General features: G+C 54.0%; 1 protein-coding gene across 3 annotated transcripts in view; it reads right to left on the reverse strand.

Annotated features, from left to right (window-relative positions):
• Positions 1-24,325, reverse strand: part of MROH1 (maestro heat like repeat family member 1) — a 120,760-nt gene that overhangs the window by 14,495 nt on the left and 81,940 nt on the right. For all 3 annotated transcript variants that reach the window (XM_030554045.1, XM_030554046.1, XM_030554044.1), the window contains exons 32-38: positions 21,238-21,392; positions 20,176-20,341; positions 19,126-19,322; positions 9,836-9,973; positions 7,994-8,108; positions 4,433-4,579; positions 931-1,119 (exon numbers count right to left, since the gene is read on the reverse strand). In XM_030554045.1, the coding sequence (XP_030409905.1) occupies positions 931-1,119; positions 4,433-4,579; positions 7,994-8,108; positions 9,836-9,973; positions 19,126-19,322; positions 20,176-20,341; positions 21,238-21,392 (1,107 nt within the window). The remainder of the gene's footprint in view (positions 1-930; positions 1,120-4,432; positions 4,580-7,993; positions 8,109-9,835; positions 9,974-19,125; positions 19,323-20,175; positions 20,342-21,237; positions 21,393-24,325) is intronic.

Raw genomic sequence — 24,325 nt, forward strand, 5'->3', positions numbered from 1 at the left:
GGAGCAAAGGAGGATGCGATGAGGCAAGGGACAGGCTCACAAGGCAGCTGCAGAGAAGGGCACAGATTGGAGAGATCTCAGCAGACTCAACCCTCTCTCCGAAGGAGTCGGTAAGATCTGGTGCAGAGAGCAGGGTCATTAGTCTCACCACTTCCCGTGGGCAGGTCCTGTGCTCTCTCGATTGCCTCGTGCTCTGAGAAGCCCTCACCCCTTCTTGCTAACTCGCTCCAGTTACCTTGGACTACTGACCAGCTCCTCCAGACATTCTATCCTGGAGCACTAAGCACATCCTCCGAGGACGCCAAGCTAGACCGACCCCTGTCCCATTGCTGGCCTGCTGCAAGCCAGTGCTCCACTATGCTGAACGCAGCAACTCCTGGACACTGGTACTGGCACGGCCAGCATCCCCTTCCCGACTCTTCCCTGTGGCCCGGGGGTGAGCCCACGATGGCATCTACTTTCTAGCCTAGGATGCTGCCTTCTATTTACTGGGAATAGGCGATGGGATGGATCACTTGATTCCCTGTTCTGTTCATACCCTCTGGGGCACCTGTCACTGGCCACTGTCGGCAGACAGGACACTGGGCTACATGGACCTTTGCTCTGACCCAATGTGGCCGTTCTTATGTTGTAACTTAGCCTCAGAGGATCCCTGCTTAGCTACCAAGCAGCCCAGATCTCTCCTGGGTAGGACAGCCTGCCAGGAGTACGCTAGCTTGGGGTCCAGAGCTCTGTGCTCCTCCACATCCCCTCAGCCCTAAGCTCCGGGCATCCTGCTTGAGCCAGCGGCTCTGTTCCCTGACATGCTGGAGAAGACTCGGACCCCTCCACTTCAGAGCAGGTGCCTCTCCTCAGTTACAGCCCCCAAGCCCTTTGCACCCTGGCTCACGCTCCCTCCCAACCCCCCAGATAGCCCAGGTTCTGCCTTACGTTGTCAAAGAAGGGGCGGATGCGGATAGCAATATGGAGAAGCATGGAGCGGATGTCCCTCTCCTCCACGTGCTCCAGGAGTTTGGACAGGCTAGACATGGCCTCCAGAGCAACCAGGTTGTCGGGATCATCCTTGTCGTCCATGCCATTGACCATGGAAGCCAGGAGCTGGGCCCCGTGTTTCTTTACCTGCAGGAAGGAAATAGCACGTTAGAAGCACTCCCTGCTGTGGGACACATACCAGGATACGTGGGTGGTATCTAAGCGGCACTCTTAGGGAGGTCATGATGTCACTGCCACGTGGAAGGACTTCTCCTAGCTGGAGCTTGTAGCATCATCTCTAACCAAATGTCACTAGCGCTTTCTATTACAAACAACTAAAAACAAGGGCTTGTAACTTTGCCAGGCTAAGAACTGAGGTTTGTTCCTTTTCAAGCCCAACAGTTTTGTTAAGATATAGATATTCAGGCCTGTCTGCAGAGGCCTATACTTTAAGAATTTAGGTGTATTCTTATCACTTAGCTAGTTACAGAGGTATAAAGGAAAGATTCAAAGATCACTGTCTGAGTAATGGCCTTCTCTTACTGTGACAGGCTAAGACCTTCAGCTAAGATGTAATTCGGCAGCCGTAAGCTGGGAAGTGTCTGGTCACATCCCAAACTAGTCACATTGAAATGAGGCGCTATTGGGCTATTAGGAATATAATCCTGCCCTGATATTCCTATCACGTCCAGAGAAAGGGAAGAGCCTAGAAGATGTAAAAGGAAACTTAGTTTGATAGCATCCTGTCTGGCAAGAACTCACTTATCAACAGACACAGCTGGAGAACCCTTATGTCTGTATAGATGTAGTTGTGAAATCCTCACTTCTGTATTGTTTTGTATGTTTATTTGCATGGTCTCTGTCTGGTTCTGAGATTGTTTCTGTCGGCTGTATAATTAATTTTGTTGGGTGTAAACCAATTAAGTTGGTGGGGTATAATTGGTTAAATAACCATGTTACAATATGTTAGGATTGGTTAGTTAAATTTCAGTAAAATGATTGGTTAAGGTATAGCTAAGCAAAACTCAGGTTTTACTATATAGTCTGCAGTCAATCAGGAAGTGGGGGGAAATGGGAACAGGGACTGGAGATGGGGGAATTAAAATCATGTCTTGCTAATGGGGAAAATGGGAACAGGGGATGGGAACAGGAACAGGGACACAGGCAAGGCTCCGTGGTGTCAGAGCTGGGAAGGGGGACACTGAGGAAGGAAACTGGAATCATGCTTGCTGGAAGTTCACCCCAATAAACATCGAATTGTTTGCGCCTTTGGACTTGGGGTCTTGTTGCTCTCTGTTCACGCGAGAAGGACCAGGGAAGTGAGAGGGTGAAGGAATAAGCCCTCTACCAAGTTTCAGTTAAAATAGTTCTAAAAAATGGCTGAATGAGATGGGGGGGGCAATACATTTTCTCCTGCCCTGCCCCACCCCCAATGCTTTGGTACAGGGATGTGAAATTTGGCATCTCCACGAAAATCGGCCCAAACTTGGCCCAGGGATAAGAAAAATCAGTTTGCACATGCTCAGTGTTCAGCTGCTAAAATCTCCGAAGATTCTCTTTGCACTGAGCATGCTCCAACCCAGAGCTGTAGGGCTTCCCTTGAAACTGCTCCTCTCACCTACTAGGGGTGTTGTGGGTCCAGATACAGGAACCGAGAACAGGGAGACTTGTGCTATCAGCGCCTCCTGCTGGTGATCAGCAATGTGATCTGAACACAGGGATGGGGCAGAGAGCGGGCAGGAGTACATGTGAGCACTGCTCACTCCAGAGCCTGAGACTGAACCCAGGAACCTGGAGTCTCACCATTTCTCTGCCGTTTGCAGATAGTTGTGCAAGCCTCTGGCAAAGCGCATCATCCCCTGTAGTTACTGATCCACAGAGGATAACAGCATACTACTGTTACCAGTTACTCCATCAGTGCAAGAGGTGGACATCTGTGTTGTGGAACAGTGACAGAACTAAAGCCTGTATGATAATGCATAGGCACAAGGAAGCGGAATTATGTTTGCACCAGCGGACGCCATCCTGACCACTCTGACCTGAGCGCTTGACTTTTGCAACCTACACACCTGCAGCGTCCCTGACGTGGTATTACAAGCGTGGGGCAAAACCTTCGGAACACTGTGGCCATCTGGCCACGAGCACCCTGGAGGACTGGAAGGCCCTCTGCAGCTGCAAATGGATCCAGGGCCTTTCACTTCTAGTTCACCACCTCTGCAAGCCAGGTTAACCATGCCTTGGATTAAGCTGGGACCTGTAGCTTCCACAGGATACCCGACCTTACAAAGCCAGTCGCTGCAATATGCTCCATTTTACTGGCATTAGCTGCAGCCCCCGGCTCCTGGCCTGGTGCCAACACAGCCGGTGGGCGTGCTGCTCTCGGGCACGCAGCGCAGGTGGACGCACTTGCAGCCAGTCTCTCAGCTGGGGAAGTTCATTCGGTCCCTGCAGGAGAAGGCGGAGGAGCTGGATGCTATTACAGGAGGGACTGACTACGGCTACGCCAGCAGAATGGTATTTTTAGTAGCTACTTATATTCTTGTCAAGTCACAGTAGCTTATTGTCTGTCTGAAGGGCGACCTGTCCATGACCTCTCCCGGGGGTTTGGCACAGGCGCCTGCCAAGTCACTGTGCTGCCGAGGTACAGAAACCCCAGGAGTTCGTGCAGGCAGTTCGGGGCCACGGGACAGTCAGCAGGGCTGGGCTCCTCAGCCTACAACGGGCTGGGATGCAAATTCTAGGGCAGCCTCTCAGACAGGAAACGGGGTTTTAAAACAGCAATTTCCCACTGCAGGTGTATCTGGAAACTCCTCCCTCTCCCATGCTGCAGTGGCTGGGAACAGCACGGAGAGGTCTGCTCTCCCCCGACTCAGACAAGTCCAACCTGGAGAGGGCCAGACCCCGCGCCAAGGTGGGGCGGTCCGGATTCCCAGATTCCTGTCAATGGAACCACCCATCACCAAGCGAGAGCCAAGTCTGAGGGTGTGGTGTGCTGGCCTTTCCTGTGCACGGCCTCTCTCGGCTGGCGTCTGAGCCCAGGGAACTAGGGACTTCCCAGGAGGCTGAACCCTGCGTGTCAGAATCTGGGCTCGTGTTTTAAGTTAAGAAACCTTCAAGAAATGTGAGTCAAATCAATGAGTGTCTGCCTGAGTCTCTGCGAAGAGCCAGAGATGGGAGGGGGCTCTTAACCGCCCCATTCATCTCCCTAGGGTGTCAGCAATCCGGCTTCAGAGCCGACGGGGCTGACCCAAACGCGTCCCTGAGGGATGGTGCTAGTTACGTGCATGGGTGGAGCTTGGGAGAGCAAGGGGACTTCCCCAGTTTGGCCGTGCTCCTGCCCCTCCCTCCCGGGGCAGCAGGCAGAAGTCCCCAAGCAGGCCAGTTCTCTCAAGGCCCTGGGCTCCTTTCCTAGCAGCACCCAGCTGTGCTCGGGATGCAGCGGTGCACCGGGTGCTCTCACCTTGTCCGGCGACCCGGAGGAGATGTTACCCAGCCCCCGGAGAGCCAGCATGCGCACCAACGTACAGGGGTCCTTCTGCCTGCCCGTCATGTTATCCATCATGGACTCCAGCAGGATCAGGTCACTCACCACGCTGCTGTTCAGAAGCTGGAATGGACAGAGAGCCTTGGTGTGACGCAACGCCAGGCTCCGCAGCGACCTTCCCCAGCCGGGCCACATCAGGGCAAGATCACATCCACTGCTTAGACGCTCCTGTCCCTACACAGTGTAAAACGGACTCCGGAGCGGCCACAGAGCCTCGCTCTGTAACCGATAACCCCAGAGACACACCCCAGCCATATACCACCTTGCACAGCTGTTTTCCTCTCCGGGAGCTCTAATCCACGTCCTGGTTGGCGGGCGGGCGTAGGAGGGCGCCCCAGGTCAGTGGCCCTGCTATAGCACCTTAGCCCAGTGGAAAGGAGCTGCCCTTGGGCAGCAGCATTGCCTCCAGATGGCAAATCTGGGGCCACCCACACGTGAGTGGTGCAAGGGTCCAGCCAGCCTAGGGGTGACAGGAAAGGTTCCCCAGCAGAGCTGCATGGTATCACACCCCTTTACTCACAGCAGGCAGTGACCCAGCCTCGGTTCTACCCTCCCCTCTGCCCAAAGCAGCCTGTCTCTTCTCCCCAGAGAGAAGGCAGAAGTTACACAGACTCGCCCACAGGAGGGCGGTGAAAGGCTTTGAGTTCCTTAGCCGAAAGGTGCTGAGAAGGGCAGAGTACCACCGTCCCCCTGGGCAGCCCTAGCTCCTTCCTGGAGAGGGAAGGATTAATTCTCAGCAAGGATCCTGGGATGAGACCCTGTGCAAGGGTGCCTAAAAATGCCCCTCGCTCCCTTATGCATCCCCGGGGCTGAAAACCAAAGCGAGACAAATTCAGAGCGGGAATAAGGGACAAGTTGAAGTGAGGGTAATTAGCCACTGAACTTACCAAAGGATCTGGTGGCTCCTTGGCCAGTGAGAGTCTTTAAAAAGCGGTGTTAGCTCAGCAAGTTCTTGTGGGCTTGAGCCAGGAAATACTGGGTGAAAGGCCCAGGGGTGTGTGTGTGCAGAGCACGGGACTAGAGGACAAGGATTCCTTCTGGTTTAAAGCTAATGAATGTCTGGAACCAGGTATTAGCAGCTACTGTCCCAACTCTTCACCAACAGACGAAGAGGGCTGGAGAGTACAGCTGAACTGAGAGCAGACCTAAGAGCAGGCTCGTTACTGGCCGGCACGCAGCTGACAGCACTTGTCAGGGAGATTAGCGAGTGGGAAATCCCAGGAGACCTAGCTAAGTGGAGATCACATGGCTGTTCTCCCAGTGGGCTCCCGGCCCACACCCTCAAGTTGAGAGCGATGCTGCACACACGAGGAACGCACTTCAAGGAGCAGCTAGACAGCCCGCAATGGAGACCCTGGAGACCTCGGGGGAAGTGTGCGCCAAGAGGAAGCGCCACTCTGCCCATCAGCTCGTAAGATACAGGCCAGCAGTGGTGTCTGCGCCATGACGTGGAGCTCAGAGGACAGTTTGAGTCGCATTCCGAGACCAGAAGGGACCACCGCAATCAGCAGCCCGGCCTCCTATGTAACAGGCCACGGAACTGTCCTAAGATCTCCCTACAGCCGAGCTTTGCAAGGACCTGACAATGGCCGGTGACAGAATCCACGAGCACCCTGGGGAAACTGGGCCAATTACCAGTTAATTACCCTCGCTGTTAAAAGTCTCAGACTGGAAATCAGGCTTAATTTGTCTGGCTTCAACTTCCAGCCACCGGATTGTGTCAGGCCTCTAGGCTAGATTGAAAAGCCCATTATCGAAAGTGTGTTCCCCACCTCGGTGGTTACAGACTGTGATCCAGTCACCCCTTAACCTGTGCCGTGCTCAGCTAAACAGATCGAGCTCCTGGAGTCTCACTGTATGGCCAGTTTTCTAACCCTTTACTCATTCTGGTGGCTCTTCTGACCCCTCCCCACAACTGAAGGAGGATGTTGAAAAACTGGCCATCAGAACCGGACACCATACCCCGGCAGTGCTCACTCCAGTGTCCAATACAGGGAGGCAGAGCAGAGACGTTCACACACCTTTGAACCCAAGTCCCCAGGGGTCTATATGGTGATCTAGGGACCTAACCCAGTCACAACCGCTGGCCAAGGAGACACCAAGCAGCAGCCACTGACTGCATGTCTGGCCTGAGCCGCAGCCACCAGTGACGGCTCTCAGCCAGCCTCGCAGAGGCCTCAGGGAAAGCATCTGTCCCTACACCCTGTGCCACGATCACACACGCAGGAGAGGACTGGGGGGCCCTGAGGGTGCTGCAGCTTGGGCCAGCAAGGCCACCGGACTTCAGAATCTACCCCCACTCCCTGAAACCATGCAGGGGCAATTAAGTCACTGCAGATTTGGGACGCAGCCCCAGGTGGATTCCCCTCCCCCACTCATCCCCCGACTGGATACAGGCCAGGCAAGCAAACTAGCTCCCTTGGACTTTAGCAGCCATTTTGCTGGGTCGGATCTGTGGAGCGTTCAGTAGATCCAGGCAGAGCACTGGTCTTCATGGGCCTTGCCCACAGCTCTCTGGTACTTCTGTGACCGACTCCAGAGACCGAGTGCCCCAAACCAACCTTGTGGCTTTGAGAGAAGGCGAGGCCAGGGCCACCAGGCCCACCATGGCTCTTCCACTGCCCCTTAGGCCTCAGGGAGGTGGTGTTACACAAAGCCCTCCCCTAGCACTGCTGGGGAGGTGTGGGGGGTCACCAGGCCTTCGCACTTCAAGAGGGACAGGGAAGGGAGAGCGCCGGAGGCAGATGCCCAGGCAGCCTGGCAGCGCTGCTCTACCACGCCGGCTACACGCCATGCCCCACCTGCTTGGAGGCCAGCCGACGCCTCTCCATTGCCGCTTGGTCATCTCAGCCCCTGGCAAGAAGGGACGGCAGCTCTCACCTCATCAGCTTTCCGAGAGGGAGAGACGCAGGCGGCTGCTTCCTTCCCCGCAAGCTCCAGGGTGAGGCAAAACTGCTATTTTAAACCCTGCACGGCCCGAGAGCCAACCGCACTCGAAAGCTGAAGCAGATTGTGGGACAGCAGCCAAGAGCAGGGCCTTCAGCCCCCCCAGCCAAGCAGAAAATGAAAACAGGGCCCTAAGCCCAGGTTGCTCAAACCGCCGAGTGTTTCCAAGGTGGTGTCTAAGCAGGGCTAGAGCTCTGCTGTCGGCAGGCTGCGCTGCCCTCTGGACAAAGCCCACGGCAGCAGCCCAGTGGCTGGGAGAAGAGCGCATTACCGTCTGCTGGCCTCGCAGCAGGCCCGGGCCTGAGTCACCTCATTCTTAACGGTGGTATGTAAGGAAGGGTACGGTTATGGCTTGCTGGCTTGGGGCCCCGACGTGGTAAGAGCTGGACTCCCACGAGCACGTCTACGCTGTTCCCTGAAGGGGATTGATCAGCCGCACCAGCCTGCTGGACTCAGCGCTGCCTCTGGGCTCTGCTGAGAGCCCCCCCGCCAATGCCAAGGAGCCAAGTAGGACGGCCTGGCCCTGCTCACCTCAGCGAAGAAGGCAGTGGTGGTGATCCTCTGGCTGTCATACATGCTGTTGAGCATCGGGAAGAGATTCTTCACAATCAAAGGGAGCTTTGGGCCCGCATGTTTAGCCATCGCCCTGCAAGAGAACACATCCCATTACACGGCAGGGGGCATTTGCCTTCCTAACTCAGTAGCACAAGGTTCGGTTCCGCTGCCAAAGTAACCCCTTGGCTCTCCTGAGGCCAGGGCACAGTAGCCAGTCTGAGCCCACTGGGACAGCTGGTTCTAGTCAGTCTAAGCAGGCACCCAGGAGAGCCGGGCCTGGACAATGGGAGCATCCCCGAGCAGCAGCCCAGCCGAAATGCCTCCAAGCCCAGGCACATCCCACCTTCAGTGGCGCAGAACCCTGACATGGCAGCTCTGATGGGGAGATGACAGCCACATGTCTCCTGGCCTCCTCCAAAACTCAGGCTGAAGTGGCAGGAGCCACCAGACAGTTTCACTTGCTTCCTCCTAACTCAGGTCAAGCTTCGGTAGGAAGTTTCCCTTCATTGTCCAAATAAAGCAGAGTAAAAGCCCTCAAGCCCCACGACCATGTGTCTGAGCCCCAAGTGCGCAGCTCCAGCCGTGAAGAGCTGTGTGGATGCCCCAAGGAATGCCAGCTCCAGGCTGCCTGGCCCTTTACGCACAGGACAGGCAGCTGGAAAATACATCTTGGCAAGAAGAGTTCTCCAGCAGAGCCCCTCCCCGACTGCCTTCCCCTCCCCATCCCCACGCCCAGGAACACCAGTCCAAGCCTTGGACACCCTCCCAACAAGAGCCAATTCCCCATAGTGCAGGGACTCCTCCCACCCTCAGGCTGGGCACCCAGGTCCTACAGCCAGGAGACCTCCCAGCCCTCAATCCAAAACACAGGAGACATCTAAACTCTGACTCATGTCCTCTGTCAGTGCAGAGATCCCTGATGCTGACCCTTGTCTGGGTCCCCTGAACCCACCTCCGCCACCACCCTCCAATCCAGATGAAATCAGCTGCCGAGAGTCCTGCTCCACTGGCTCCCCTCCTCCACCGCATTCAGGGCGAGCGTCTGTCCTTGCCTTTCAGGAACGAGTAGCTTTGATCTTCGCATTCCTCATCTCGCCTCTGGGCACTGCAGCCATTAGCCATGCGAACCCCAGTGCTCTCAGCCTGCAGCACCCTCCCTCCTCTTGGCCTGGTGCTGCCGGCTGCCCACAAGGGTAGCTGGCTGTCAGCGGCAGCAGAGAAGCTGCAGGTAGCTTCACAAGTCAGTGCTACCAAGCCCTGAGGCACCGTTCCACCACTGCCCCCAATTGGAGCTCAGCAGCTGCAATCGCCCTTTGTCCCAACTGCCCCCTGCACATCCGGCCAACAGGCTCTGCGGGGCTCTGTGCAGCCCACTCTGAACTAGGCATCACTCCTGTGCCCAGAGCGCCACACAGGCCAGGTCCTGCCCACGCCCTGCCCCACTGGCCATTCGCCCACAGCTGGACACTGGAAAGAGGGTGCAGAAATACATTGATGGGCTGCTAATGCTGCACAGCGTACCAATGGCAAAGGCTCCGTTCTTTCAGTTCAGCTTTCGATACATCACCATGCAGGGCGAGGCCTGTCCACCCCAGGCAGCCACTCCTGGCACATGGCTCCGTCTGGGCCGGGGGAGGATTTCGCTCCAGATCTAAAGGACTAACGTAGGTCCCAAAGCACTGAGATGTGCTGTGCCACGGCACTCTTCCCAGCCCCTGCTTAGCTCCCCATTTCCCAGAGGGCTGCCCCACTCCAGCAGATCTCACCCAGCCCATGCACTCTGCTGCTGATCCCCGGCTGCCTGAGAACTCCTCTTACCTTGCAAGCAGCGCAATGCCATCGTGGTGCCTCTCCGGGCTCTTCATCAGCTCCCAGCCTCCCACACTCCCCACGGACTTCACTGCCTCATCACTGCCCCCTTGGGTCAGCATAGCTCTCAGGGCTTCCACCGCACAGCTAGACAGACAGACAGACAGAGAGATTCTTTATGAAGCCTGCATGCGACTTGTTTGTATTGCAGTGAACAGGAGCACTGGCCGTTGCACCCTGCCGTACATTAGAGAATCCTGCACAGTGGCACATGGGGTTATTCAGAGGCGTGAGGGTACCTGAGGACTGAATGAGTTATGTGAGGGCTTTAGCTGGAGTGAGACAAACCCATAACTCATGGCTACTTCCATTTCCACCAGGACATTTGCTGAAAAGTGAAGAAGTCCAGAGCTACTATAAGAAGGGGTGGGGTTTTTTTTGCATTAATATTTTATTGGTAGGGATTATTTTGCTGCAAGCAGAGAGCAACATATGAGAAACATACGTTATCCTGTCAGAACAAAACAAATATTAGTAATGGCTAAATCTTAGACTTCCATACAAGAAAGAGGAATGTGTTTACCACACATGTAAAGAAAACAAAATCCCTTACAAAGAACAGCTCAGAGTCAGGGACTTTTAATCCAAGACTGTTGTGCTCGTGCTGTTAACTTTGCCAGTTGCACTAAGACTAAACTGTGGTGAAGGAGGCTCTGTAGTTTCGGAGGGACTGGATGCCGCCCTTTCTAGGTGCAGAAATACCTGCATGTGTGCAGAATTCACGAGTGCGGAACGTTCTCTTCTGCTGCTGTAACTGCACTTGCCATGTTCTGCAGCAAAACATTGTGTAACCGCAAAAAAACCCCAAAAGATCCTGGCTCTCCTTAGCGACAGTGTATAATCTTTTCTCCAGTGTTGTCCAGAATCCAGACTAATGGTGGAAAATATAGAATGAACCATTGTACACATGGAAATTAAATGGATACACATGTCTGCTAAAGAAAAATATTTCTTCAGCAGTTTTGCCTTGTATTTATTTGTGCCCTTTTATCAAGCGATCTCCCTCCCTCCCTCCCCGAGCAAACGCACAGAGGCTGCGTTAACCCCACGAGCTGTAACACTGGAAACACCTTGGCATGCAGAATGCACGAAGCCAATGGCAGTTGCTGGGTTAACTGCTTTGAGACATCCCCTTTTACGGCCAAACTCTTGATCAGCCACCTGGGCAGCTGCTGCGTGTGCTCCCCGGAAGGGCGAGTAAGGAAGCATTAAGGAGACTAGCTAAAGAACAATGGGTGCAGCTGCTCAGCGGTGCTAAGTTGCCCTTCCCCACCCAAGAGCGTTTCCACTCCACGGGGGCAGGACAGACCATGCTGCTTGTTGCCTGCAGCTTCCCACTTCTTGGAGGAGCCCCAGTGGTCTAGCTGTGTCCTCCCACAGACACAGGGAAATGTGGATGAGCTGCAGCAGGTTCTGAGCTATTTTCTCTTCCCTGATTGAACTAACCTCGTTATCTCTAGCCTGCTTCTTGCTTGCATATATATACCTACCCCTGGAAATTTCCACTACATGCATCTGACGAAGTGGGTATTCACCCATGAAAGCTCATGCTCCAAAACGTCTGTTAGTCTATAAGGTGCCACAGGATTCTTTGCTGCTTTTACAGATCCAGACTAACACGGCTCCCCTCTGATACTTGAACCTTTACAGTTGCATTCAACATAAGCACCAGCCGGGGGGGAGATTTTTTTAAGTATTGATTTTCTTGGTGCACAAGGAAATTAGCACAAAAAAAAAAAAAATAAGCAAGAGTCCAACCAACCAAGTAATGGAAAATACTGTCCCACCACGCAAAGCCATGCGTCACTTTTTGGCCATTCCATGGAAGGTTCCAGCAGCGGGTTACACAAGCTATTTCGCACATAGATGTAATGCTGCGTTTTAGGGACTGCACTGACCTCTTTGTTTAGAAACACAAAGTGTTTCCCATACCACTCTAGGGAAAGTAGTCCAGATCCACTTCTCCGTAAGCTGCCAGCCCAGCCCAGCCCACAGGGGCTGTGTATCCAGTTAACAAGGGAGCTGCTTTCCACACAGTTTTTGGCTGTCAAAGGCCCCACAGGGAGGAAGCTAGTACGTCTGACTCTGGGACTGGTGAGATTTGACCAATGCCTCAGAGGCACTGCATGAACTGGGAGAGGGTTTTTGCTTCCCATGGTGCCCATAGGGAACAGACTGCTGGTCAATCAGGAAGACAGGAGCACCTAGGTTTGCACTCTTCCTGGCTGGAGGGCCACCCGCAGCGTAACCCTGGAGGACCAGTAAGAGTCCCTGGCTGCATCACAAGAGCTATGGGGAAGGCTGGGGTTCGAAGTGACTAGCTGGAAAGCCAAGCAGCTGCACAGGGGCCAGACTCGCAGTACCACTAACAGCATTCAGCTATGAGAGATCCTGGTACGTTCAATTTAGGGTTTTTCTGCATCAGTCTACAAATAACTCAGTCCCCGACACTGGCTACCTCAAGGGAACGGGTTCCACGGTGGCACCAGGCAAGGACCTGCTGGAGGCTGCCAGGTGAACTAGGCAAAGGAGACCCTGCTCTGTAGCTGTCCTGGAAACTGTAGACTCGGTGACCAGGCCATAAGCTATGGCGCCACGACCCTTCGGATGAACAAGCACGAATGCAGCCCCAGCCCACATGGACAAGGCATTGCTGTTGAGGTGCTCGCTGGCCCGACAGAAAGCAGATGGCAGGTAAGTGCACAAAAGGGTCTCAGCTGAAGAAACCCCTCATCCTTCTAACAGGGATCGTTAAACTGAAGCAAAAAACAAAGCCAGTGAGGCACAGCAATAGCTTCGAAAGGTGCCTGGTTAAAATCTGTCATTCTCTACGTTTGCTTTTTCCACAGTATCCTAGAGCCACTTCCTGCCTTCCCACCAGAAGTCCATCTTTTCCAAGGCCTTTTCCTGCCAAGCTATCGTACTCAGCTTGACCAGCTCTTCGGCACTTAAAAATCAGCAAGATTTAGAATTCAAAATGTGTACAGGAAATTATGGATGTTGCAACCAGCTCCTGGGAGCAGCCTGAAATTTCACATCTCTGCATTTTTTCTGTACCTGGGACAAAAGCGATTTCCCGCACATCAATCAGCAATGACTTCAGACGTAGAGCCAAAGTTCACCTGTTTCCATCCAGTGCAGTAAGAGCAGAACCCAATCCCAGGGTCTGGGAGGTTGTGCTGTCATCGGCAATGGGCCAAGCAAGTCTGGATGTGGTTGGTAAGAGACCTTACCCCACCCCCCAAACGTAGCCTTTGATCAACGTACACTTCACAGAGCCTCCCACCCTGCAGCAACACTGCTGCTCTGGAGTCACACCCGCAAAATTCAGCGGAGACCGGAGAGACAGGAGAGCCCTTGGCCCTGCCCGTCGGGTTTCTTTCTGGTGGCAGCCAAGCCTCTGGAGCCCCAGATAAAGCCACCTTCTCGCTTGGGCAGAACAGAAGCGATCAGCACAGTCTGCAGGGACCTTTAGTCACATGCTTGCTACTGACCTAATTAATCCTGTGTCAGAATCCTTTCCAATCCCGCCGTTCGCCTGCAGTCTCCACTGTGCCCCATACCTCTCTGCTTGGGCTCATTGGGAACGTTTGGCTTAGCACTCGTACGTTCTGTTAGACCCTGGAATCGCCCCCAAGGGAAGCTATGTATGCCTCACAGTCCACTCCTACGCTATCTGAACCAGAGAGAACCCGAGAGAGCCTCCCCTCTGCAACCTGTAATGCAATAGTGACTCATCTGGTCTCTTCCATCTCCAGCTCTGAAGAGTTCTAGGATACTGCAGGGACTCCCAATCCCTTTTGCAGCCAGCATGTTGCAGCAAAGAATAATCAGTTCCCATTCAACAGAACTGGTCTTCTTGCAACTTGTCACAAAATCTCCAAGAGCAATCCTGGAGCGGTCTGGCCTCTGCTCTGCCTGACAAGAGATCAGAGGGGCCAGTGCCCGTACTGCTAAAAGGAGACGCTCGGGCGGAAGCGTTTTAACGCTTGACCCAGTCTGTGGCCAGTGACACTCACAGACAGGACAGCAGCAGTCCCACTCTATTTGGATTCTTGCCCCAACTGCTCAGAGAGTCAGTTTTTTGGAGGAAGATCTGTAGTTTCTGGCTCCTGCATCTCCCTCCCTGGGAGGCAACCAATTGTTCCAAGTTCCTTTAAGTGTTCCTCATGTTCTGGTGGTCTGGGGTCTGGCTGAGACCTCTCACTGTGCATCTTTTCCAGAAGTCATTAAGGAGGAGGAAGAGCCAGTTGAGAGAACAGAGAGTTCTGGGTGCACACGGCCAAAGCCACAAAGAGTGCAAGTGACTTAAGGAATGGTGAGAATTTCTGTCAGGGTTCACGAATAGGCTGGCTGTCGAGGCTCCCGCGAGCAGATCCCAGAGAACAGAGCCCTCCCCGAGCTGGGCTGGAGAGTGGAGGACGCAACCAGGAGGAGGAAACAGCAGCCGTGTGGAGCAAGCTCAACTTTAGCTCGAGCCACTTGAGCAGATTTTTTTTTTAAATTTTGTTTTAACATGTGGTCTAAATAAAATCCTAATCAGAGAGCAGCTTTGCTAGCCAGCGTAACAACCTGTTTCCATTCATTACAACTTGGGGCTGGAAAAGCTACCAGAGGAATTAGTGGCAGCTTTCCAAGCTGAACACAGGGCCTATCAGGCTTTGTCAGATAGAGTTTGCATCACTTTAAAGTCTGTCATAGGCAGCCACTAATTCAGACTCTGCCCCCCCCCTCCCCCAGCAGATGGAGCACAGCTTTTCCTTGCAAGCGTCTCGGCACAAAACTGATGAATGGAGCTGGAATCACCTAAAGTGGCTACAAGTCCCAGTTCTGAGTCCACGCAGCCTCCCCCATGCACAGGCCACAGTAAAGTCTGCAACCCCCCCCGCCCCGCCAGGCCAAGGGGACTCAGGCTTCCCCAAGACTGATGGAAGTGGGGCAGGAAGCTCCAAACATTAAGTGCAGCACACGCCTCCCATGCACATAGCGTCTATGCAAAGGAGGGTTTTTCCCAGTCAGATTCCGCAGGTTTTACTGTAGCCATCCTGGGCCTGTGACCCCCTCCAGTGACTGCAATGGATCATGGATCAAGGCAACCCCTCTTAAAGTGGAGGCGTGGAATTTGGCAAGAAGGGGCACGTTTACAGCCTGGTTCTCCTGGCTCACTGGCGTGTTCCTCATGCAGTTTTGGAAGGCGGGTGCCCCATAGCAGTGATCTCCCCAGCAGTGTTCAGCGTGCAACAGCAGGACACTGCATTGCTTTGCTGCCACGGGGTGCATCCGTCAAAGCCTCGAGGTTGTTTTAACGACTGAATTCAGACAGTCTGTGGGCACGGCTGACGAATGGGGGGCTGAGATCTGGGCAGGGGACTGGAATTCACCCAAGGAGCGCTGGCAGAGACCTAATCCTGCAGCCTCCAGCACACTAGTCAAACCAGCGCCACAGAACTGCTTATTGCCTTTCCCCATGCAGCACTTCCTTCATTGCTTCAGATGCAAAGAGCAGGAGCTGTGTTTCCTTCACGCCCGTAGGTGAGGGGGCGCTGGGCACAGCAACCCTGGTTCAGTGCCGTCTAACGTGGGCATCGTCCAGTGTCTGCCTGGGAAACAGCCAGTCACATCGGCCCCAAGTTTTATCCCCCAGTGCCGAAGAGGAGAGTTTACAGAACTCCCCCTGCTTGGGGGAGAGGGGGTTTGCAAGCAGGTTGTGCTCGTGCAGGTCTTTGACACAGCAACAAGGGAGAGGAAAGCTCTCAACAGGGAAGGGAGGTTTAAGAACTCAGACCTGGAGTAGGGCCTTGGGAGCAGGGGCAGAATCCGAAGTTACTTGAACTCTTTTTGAACACTGCTGGCACTGCGTGCTGACTGTGCCCCCGGAAAGACGGCTTGTGTCCCTCGAAGCCCAGACACAAGCCAGCAGCACTTCCTGGTTGGAGCTGGCTAGTAGCCAATGGCAACAGCAGGACTGATGGTGTAACTCTGCTGCAAAGCCTCATCCCTGAGCTTCCAGAGCAGCATCCAGCCACCCATGATCACGGACAGCAGGACTGGGGGCGTGCGCACACACACACACACACACACACACACACACACACACACACACGGCAGTGGGCGTGCACACACACACGGCAGTGGGGATACCAGCAGGAACCTACTATGGGAGTTTGAGGCCACTGCATCAGTCAGCAGGTTTGACTGGCCAGCACTGCTGTGCTCAACCACATCCCACTGCCCATGGAATTTGCTGTTTGCCCCTCCAGTTCATGGGGCGGGGAGAAATGGACTAGCCCCCTCAGTGCATGCTGGGCTTACTGCTGGCAGTCACAGTCCATGCAGGAAGCTGGTGGATGAGGAAGAGTGCCAGGCCAGGACTGTATTGGTGCCAGAGGCGGCAGAGCAGGGATGACCAGAACCACACAGCATTTTCCAGGCAACACCATCAGTCCACAAAATGGCTGAAGTTTGATACGCTCAGGAGCAGCCTTAGCGTCTTGTGCCCTGAACTCCCAGAAACCTGCCTGCCAGCCAGCAAGAGCCGTCACACACACTGCAGCCTGGCAGCTCACCCTCCCTCAGATGTGTTCACTCCCAGCCAGCAAGTACTGGGCTGCCCTGTGGGAGGAATCGATGCTTTGGATCTACATGTGTTACTGACCAGGACCTGGGGACTGATGGTGTTAGAGGAGGAACTCTGCCCACTGAAATCCAAGTTAAGGGCTTGCCCACACGTGCAAGTGCTGCAATAGCAATTCACTTTACATTCATGTCCTGTCTTATTCCAGAATAGCTGCCATATGCAGATGAGCCCTGAGGAACACTAATGCATTAGGCTTTCCCCCGTTTCCCAAACTCTGCCAGAATATTTCGTTTACAAACACTGCAAACAGAAGACACTTGCAAGCAACCTACCCATCAGTAGCCACATGGGACGCATCTCCAATATTACAGCTACAGCATTGCAGGGAACCAGTCACAGCTGTAGCCCCATTTGGGCTTTACTGACAATAAAACCAAGCGTCACTGTGCAGTACGGAAGCAGAGACAAGGTGTGGAACCCGAGCGAGAACTGCGGAGCTCTGGTGGAGGAGCCAGTCAAGCTTGAGGGGAACTAGCCGTATAATTAACTCACTCACTCAGAGGGGACACAAACCATGACCAGACTGAACGGAGGGATCCAGTGAACTGGAGCATGAAGGGCCCGACTCACAGTCACACATGAACAATCCTGTAGGTGCACAGGGGATGACCAAGAGCCAAGGCCGGAATAGATATATTACAAGCAGGAGCAACCCAACATCCTCTCACCACTCGTTTAGGCCCAAGGCTGCCTGAAGCCGTGGCTTAATGCTACTAGCGAGAACAGGTCTGGACAGGCCAGGCGGAGCGTGGCGATGAAGATCCTGTAACTCCTGCTGTCAAAGCATCCTGAGCCGGTGGTGTGAGGAGAAAGCCCAGTCACCCACAAACCACACGAGCGATCCTTGCCCTTTATTCAGTGGTGAGGGATAAAGCTCCTTAAATAAGTCTCTTCTGTTTGCAACGGTGGTATAGTTTTTCCACCCACGAGCAACATAAGCCCAAAGAAAGATTCAGCCTCCAGCTGCCCTGTCCATGGGTGAAGGGTGTGCAGACCAGACCTGAGCATGCACCAGCTGATAGCTGCTTGAAGGCCGGTACCTCTAATGGCTCCAAAGACTTTTGTCGAGAGCAGTACACAAGTGTGTGCTCCAGCAGAACTGACAGTGGGGAGGGGTTACCTGCAGGAAGCCTATTCTGTGCAGCTAACATTTAACTTCTTCTGCAAATACAACTCAGCCCTTTCAGTTCGGAACTGCGGCGTTGCAGACTAAGCAGGGATCGAAGTATTACCGCTGGATGTAAATCTTGGCTACAGAGAAGTTGTTTTAAGAGTAAGTGGATCATGTGGTTGGGGGCAAGGGAAGAAAGAGCTTCTGGGGATGCCCAGTAAGACAAGAGGCAACGCTTGCGTGTACCTGGCCATTGCTGCCATCACTGGAAGAGGCACTGACTGCTGACGGGCTGGCAGGTCACCCAATGACCAGCCAGGGTTTGGAAATGGGCCTGGAAAGGTGAGTTTGCAAGACAGCCATGACAACGCAATACTCTTCAGGTAGGAACATGCCACAGCGGTTCAGGGTATGTGCTGAGAGATAGCCACTGCCTCGCTTCAGGGAGCAGCAGCTTTATAGCCTTTCCGTGGCGCTCACCAGTCGTACCCAAGCCACCCCCCACTCCCACTCAATGAGGCAGAGCAGTCAGGAGAGCAGCACAAGACACCAGGTCAGTGTCCTCCCACAAGGCCATCTTTCCTGCTGAGGGCAGCAGAAGCCCGTTGGCCTGAGGCACTGCAGAAGAGTAGCCTGGTGACCTGAGGAGACTAGAAAGGCTGAAGACACAGAGCTTGGAATAGCTTCTATGCACCAGAGCGACAACTACTGCCAAAAGCAGGCGTTACCCGGTAACGCAGGAAGGGATGGTCATCGGCAGGCTAAGCCCAGACAGAGTCAGGAGCTCCGTCTGCCAGCACTGTCACAAAGCGCCCCAGACCAGTGTCTGGGTGCTGGAGGCGATGGGCGGTACCTAGAAGGGACAGGCCAGAGCTCTGCCACAGCGTAAGTCAAGTGACTTGGCTAGTTTCCCAGCCTGACCCCGTCCCTGCAGGCTGGCAGCCAGTCTCGCTAGGGGGACTGCACCACCCTCTCTGCAGCAGCACGTTCGCAGCACATCCTGAGGCGAAATGGGGAATGGGACTCCCCGTTCCAGTGCCTCAGCCAGCGATTAAAATGTGCCAACAGCTGGGTCTGAAGGAGACGGAGCAGTTGGTCTCCCTTTCCAAGAGGAGTGTGTGTGTGCACGGGCAGTTGGGCAGAGGGGGTGGACGCACGGAGGACATGGGGAAGAGCTGCAGGGCTAGCTCAGGGGGGGCCATGCCCTGGAAGCAGCAGTACAGAGCACAGCCACCTCAGCATGTGGGGAACAACTTCACAGCACAAATGTGGCTGGAGATTTAGCCTGTTCTGTGGAAACCTGAGCTCTGTGCACAGCCTGGGACTCAGGACTTCAGCCTGAATCAGCTCCAGGCTGCGTGTTATTCACTAGCCACCCGATTACACACAGGCAGCACGTGTGATGTTTGTGAACAACAAAAATCAGTTCCACATGGCAGGTAAAACAGCTGCCTCGAAGCGCCCGTCACCAAGTCACCCTCTGCTTGTTACCTGCAAGGCTCCAGGTTTCTGGGCGCTTGGCTCCAGCTGGCACTCTTCCTCTCCTTGGACTGCAGGTTCTTTGGTAGCTGGACACCCACGGTGCAGCTGACTCGCAACAGGAGAGCCACAAACAAGTGCGGGTAGAGCCCCAGCACTGCTGCCCCAGACTCTGGAGCAGACATGATCTCATGCAGAGCACATGTGGCCTGAGAAGAGAGAAAGAGGATTAGGAAGGGCCGGGGCGGAAGAGAGAAGTCGTCTACTCCCCACTAAGACCTGTTAACAATACCGGGTAGGTTATTGACTAAGACAAGGAGCACTACAAATCCCCTCCTCCACTCAGAGGGTAACAAGACCCCAGCAACCAGCCCATTGTTCAGCAGCCCAGGCCTGGCTTTGCCGTAGCCAGAGTTGGCAACAAAGCAAAAAGCCACAATTCGAACAAAGCCATTTGATTTGAAACTTGCATGTTTCTAAATCAGGAAACAGGGTCTGAGATTGGCAGCTGGTGGGGAGAGAGCCCCTAGCTGGAGTTTTCAGGCAGGAAGAGCGCGTGCACGTCACGCACAAGGCTTGCATAGCCCTGCTCCGGCTGATTTAAAGAGCTGTAATTACACGGCCCAGAATACACAGGGCTGTGGAAGAGAGGGGCGGGGGCAGGGGAGGGAAGGAGTATTTGCTTGCAGCATGACGGACTCTGTACTATCTGCACTTGGTTCAAAGGAGGAGGAGATTTTCACAGCTGCTTTACTCCTTAAAAAGCTGCCAAGCAGGGATTAGGTTTTTGAGGGGATAAAACGCCAAGTGGTCTCCCTAGAGGATGAACACCTGAGAGGTTTTTTATGAGCCTGTGGATTAGTTCTAATAGGCATTACACAGTGATGCGTTATTTCCAGAGTCCAGGCCTGGCCCAAACACCTGAGCCGAGGAAATGAACAAAGCAGGCCGGGGCGGGGGTGGGGGGTGGCTGGAATGCCATCTTCCCTTGGGGGCTGTGAGCCCAGCCCCTTTGTGCTAGGGGGGAGGGATGGCAAGGCAGGGGAGCAGCAGGATACTTACAGCAAAAGGAAGGGGGGTGGCGATGCGCTCAGAGGTGCTCCCCAACAGGAAGGATTTGTTCTCTTTGTATGGCACGTCCCGATTCATCTTGTCCAGGAGCAGCTCCAAGATCTGCGACGTGAGGGCTGGCTCCACGGCCAGCGCCTTCCACATGGCACAGGTGTGACTAGGTTTGCACAAACAGGAGGGTTATTTTTGCACACGAGCTGCCCTGTTACGGGCTCCTAGCACTGAGCAGCAGCAAGCCGGCAAGAGCCCTGGCGCGATGCTGCTCAGCTCCCCACTCGAGGGCAGATGGGGTCTCCTCTCCTGGCCTGCAGCGCAGAAATACAGCTGAGGTGCTAACCACAACCTGGCTCTGTAGCTGTGCTCTCCAGAACCCCACCGGAGGAGCCCCCTAGCAGGGCTGGGCAGAGAGGGGCCTGTGAAGATCCCCATGGAAGGAGGGAATTGCTCGGTGTGACACTGGGGGTAGGACAGAGCCGGAGAGATGTCTACAATCGACATCAGGTGAATGAAGCCTCTGGGCAGCCCAGAGACTCCCGCTGCACAGCCCCTCCAAAGGGAAAGGCTAGTGGCCTCCGGCTGCACTTGGGATGAAACGCTCCCTCCCCTGCATGGCACCTTAAGGTTGGCAAGGCGCATTATGGGGTTTTCCCCCTTCCTCAGGCCATGATCAGCTAGAGGGATCATTGCTTTCCCCCAGCAGGCTCACAGTGGGGGACACGTACAGGGAGGGGAGACGGGGGCAACCGAGGTGCGAGGGAAACCCCAGGCCAGGGCTGGATGACTCAGGGTGGGTGGCCTACACCATAACACAGACTCGCTCATGCAGGCTGCCCCGCTAAGGAATTCCAGGCCCTTTCTAAAGGCAACTCTCTCAGCAAGTGGATGTGCTGATCCCCGAGCACAGGAAGGACATTCCAGCAGGGTCCCATTACCAGGGGCAGGAGCCAGAAGATTAGCTGCAGCTTAAGTGAAAGCTGCTCCAAAGCCCAGCTCCTCCGAGGGAGAACAAGAGCATCCAGCATGCCAGCCAATGCAACGGTGTGAGCCGGGTACCTGTCAAAGGGCAGGGAGCTACCCAGCAGGCTGGACACAACCGTCGTCCTATGCTGGGAGGCCAGGATGTAAACCGTCTGCTGAGCTGCCTTCCTTAAGTGTTCCTCATCCACCTCCTGCAGCTTGCTGTGAATCAGAGCCATGATCACGGGCACCTGGAGGACGAGAAGCAGAAGAGGGGTATAAAAATATTAAGAGTAACAAGAAGGGTTTCTTCAGGTCTGTTAGCAACAAGGTGGTGGTCAAGGAAAGTGTGGGCCCCTTACTGAATGAGGGAGGCAACCTAGTGACAGAGGATGTGGAAAAAACTAATGTACTCAATGATTTTTTGCCTCTGTCTTCACAAACAAGATCAGCTCCCAGACTGCTGCACTGGGCAGCACAGCATAGGGAGGAGGTGACACACCCTCTGTGGAGAAAGAAGTGATTCGGGACTATTTAGAAAAGCTGGACGAGCACAAGTCCATGGGGCTGGATGCGCTGCATCTGAAGGGGCTAAAGGAGTTGGTGGATGTGATTGCAGAGCCATTGGCCATTATCTTTGAGAACTCATGGCGATCGGGGGAGGCCCCAGATGACTGGAAAAAGGCTAAGGTAGTGCCCATCTTTAAAAAAGGGAAGGAGGAGGAGCCAGGGCACTACAGGTCAGTCAGCCTCACCTCAGTCCCTGGAAAAATCATGGAGCAGGTCCTCAAGGAATCAATTCTGAAGCAGTTGGAGGAGAGGAAAGTGATCAGGAACAGTCAGCATGGATTCACCAAGGGCAAGTCATGCCTGACTAACCCTAATTGCCTTCTATGAGGAGATAACTGGCTCTGTGGAGGAGGGGAAAGCAGTGGATGTGTTATTCCTTGACTTTAGTGAAGCTTTTCATACGGTCTCCCACAGTATTCTTGCCAGCAAGTTAAGTAGTATGGGCTGGACGATTGGACTATAATGTGGATAGAAAGCTGGCTACATCGTCGGTCTCAACGGGTAGTGATCAACGGGTCCAAGTCTAGTTGGCAGCTGGTATCAAGTGAAGTGCCCCAAGGGTTGGTCCTGGGGCCGGTTTTGTTCAATATCTTCATTAATGATCTGGAGGATGGCGTGGCCTGCACCCTCAGCAAGTTTGCAGATGACACTGAACTGGGAGGAGTGGTAGATACGCTGAAGGGTAAGGATAGGACAAAGAAGGACCTAGACAAATTAGAGGACTGGGCCAAAAGAAATCTGATGAGGTTCAACAAGGACAAGTGCAGAGTCCTGCACTTAGGACGGAAGAATCCCATTCACTGCTACAGACTAGGGACCGAGTGGCTAGGAAGCAGTTCTGCAGAAAAGGACCTAGAGGTTAAAGTGGACGAGAAGCTGGATAAGAGTCAGCAGTGTGCCCTTGTTGCCAAGAAGGCTAACAGCATTTTGGGCTGTATAAGCAGGGGCATTACCAGCAGATCGAGGGACATGATCATTCCCCTCTATTCGACATTGGTGAGGCCTCATCTGGAGTACTGTGTCCAGTTTTGGGCCCCACGCTACAAGAAGGATGTGGAAAAATTGGAAAGAGTCCAGCAGAGGGCAACACAAATGTTTAGGGGGCTGGAGCACATGACTTACGAGGAGAGGCTGAGGGAACTGGGATTGTTTAGTCTGCAGAAGAGAAGAGTGAGGGGGGATTTGACAGCTGCTTTCAACTACCTGAAAGAGGGTTCCAAAGAGGATGGATCTAGACTGTTCTCAGTGGTACCAGATGACAGAACAAGGAGCAATGGTCTCAAGTTGCACTGGGGGAGGTTTAGGTTGGATATTAGGAGAAACTTTTTCACTAGGAGGGTGGTGAAGCACTAGAATGGGTTATCTAGGGAGGTGGTGGAATCTCCTTCCTTAGAAGTTTTTAAGGCCCTGCTTGATAAAGCCCTGGCTGAGATGATTTAGTTGGGGTTGGTCCTGCTTTGAGCACGGGGTGGGACTAGATGACTTCCTAAGATCCCTTCAAACCCTGATATTCTATGATGCTAAGACAGACAGCATGATAGAGCTGCTGGAGGAAAAGGTAAGGGGACTGGAGATGCAAGTGGAAACTCTGGCTGAGTTTAGAAGGGGATTTGAGCAGTTGATGGAACACAGACATGATGAGGCACAGGGGACAAGCTCAGACGAGCGGATAGAAGCAGGACCAAAGGACTCTGAGGAGGGGCTGCTGGGTGAGGAAAGTGGACGGTGGAAGCATGTGACTAGGAGAACCAGGCAGAGGAAAAGACGGGCCAGCGATGGAGAAATAGAACTCAGGAACAGGTTTGCTGAGTTGGAAAATGAAGATGGAGCACAGCAGGCTGCTGAAGGAGAAAGGACGAGGAAGAAGAGGCGAGCAGCTAGTCCTGCAGAAGGAGGGGAGGAGTCAATGGAGGCGACACCAAGTACAAGCCCTAGGAGGATTGTAAGGGCGAATACAAATCGAGAGGAATTGCGGCCAGCTGCTGTGGGGGATAGACCGCAGAATCGCACTGTCGCCAGGAAAAGGCAAGTCTATGTGATTGGAGACTCTTTACTGAGAAGAGTAGATAGGCCTGTAACTAGACCTGATCGGGAGAACAGAAGGGTGTGCTGTCTGCCAGGGGCTAAGATACAGGATGTGGACCTGAGGCTGAATACAATCTTAGCGGGAGCAGGAAAGAATCCGTTGATTATCCTTCATATGGGAACGAATGATACGGCTAGTTACTCGCTGGACTGTATCAAGGAGGACTATGCCAGACTGGGGAAGACGCTCAAAGAAATCGAGGCTCAGGTGATCTTCAGTGGGATTCTGCCGGTTCCTAGAGCGGGGTGACGAAGGAGTGACAAGATTATGGCGATCAACAGATGGCTCAGGGAGTGGTGTTATAAAGGAGGGCTTTGGGATGTACGGTCACTGGGAAGCGTTTACGGATAGACGACTGTTCGCTCAGGATGGACTTCATCTAAGCAAGGAGGGAAATAGAATTATAGGATGGAGGCTCGCCGACCTCATCGAGAGCTTTAAACTAGGAAGTTGGTGGAGATGGTTGGGAGATGTTCGGGAGATCTCCATGCCGGAATATAACCTGGAGAGGGAAGTAAACAAAGTGAG

Source organism: Gopherus evgoodei, chromosome 2, assembly GCF_007399415.2.
Source record: "Gopherus evgoodei ecotype Sinaloan lineage chromosome 2, rGopEvg1_v1.p, whole genome shotgun sequence".
NCBI lineage: Eukaryota > Metazoa > Chordata > Testudines > Testudinidae > Gopherus > Gopherus evgoodei.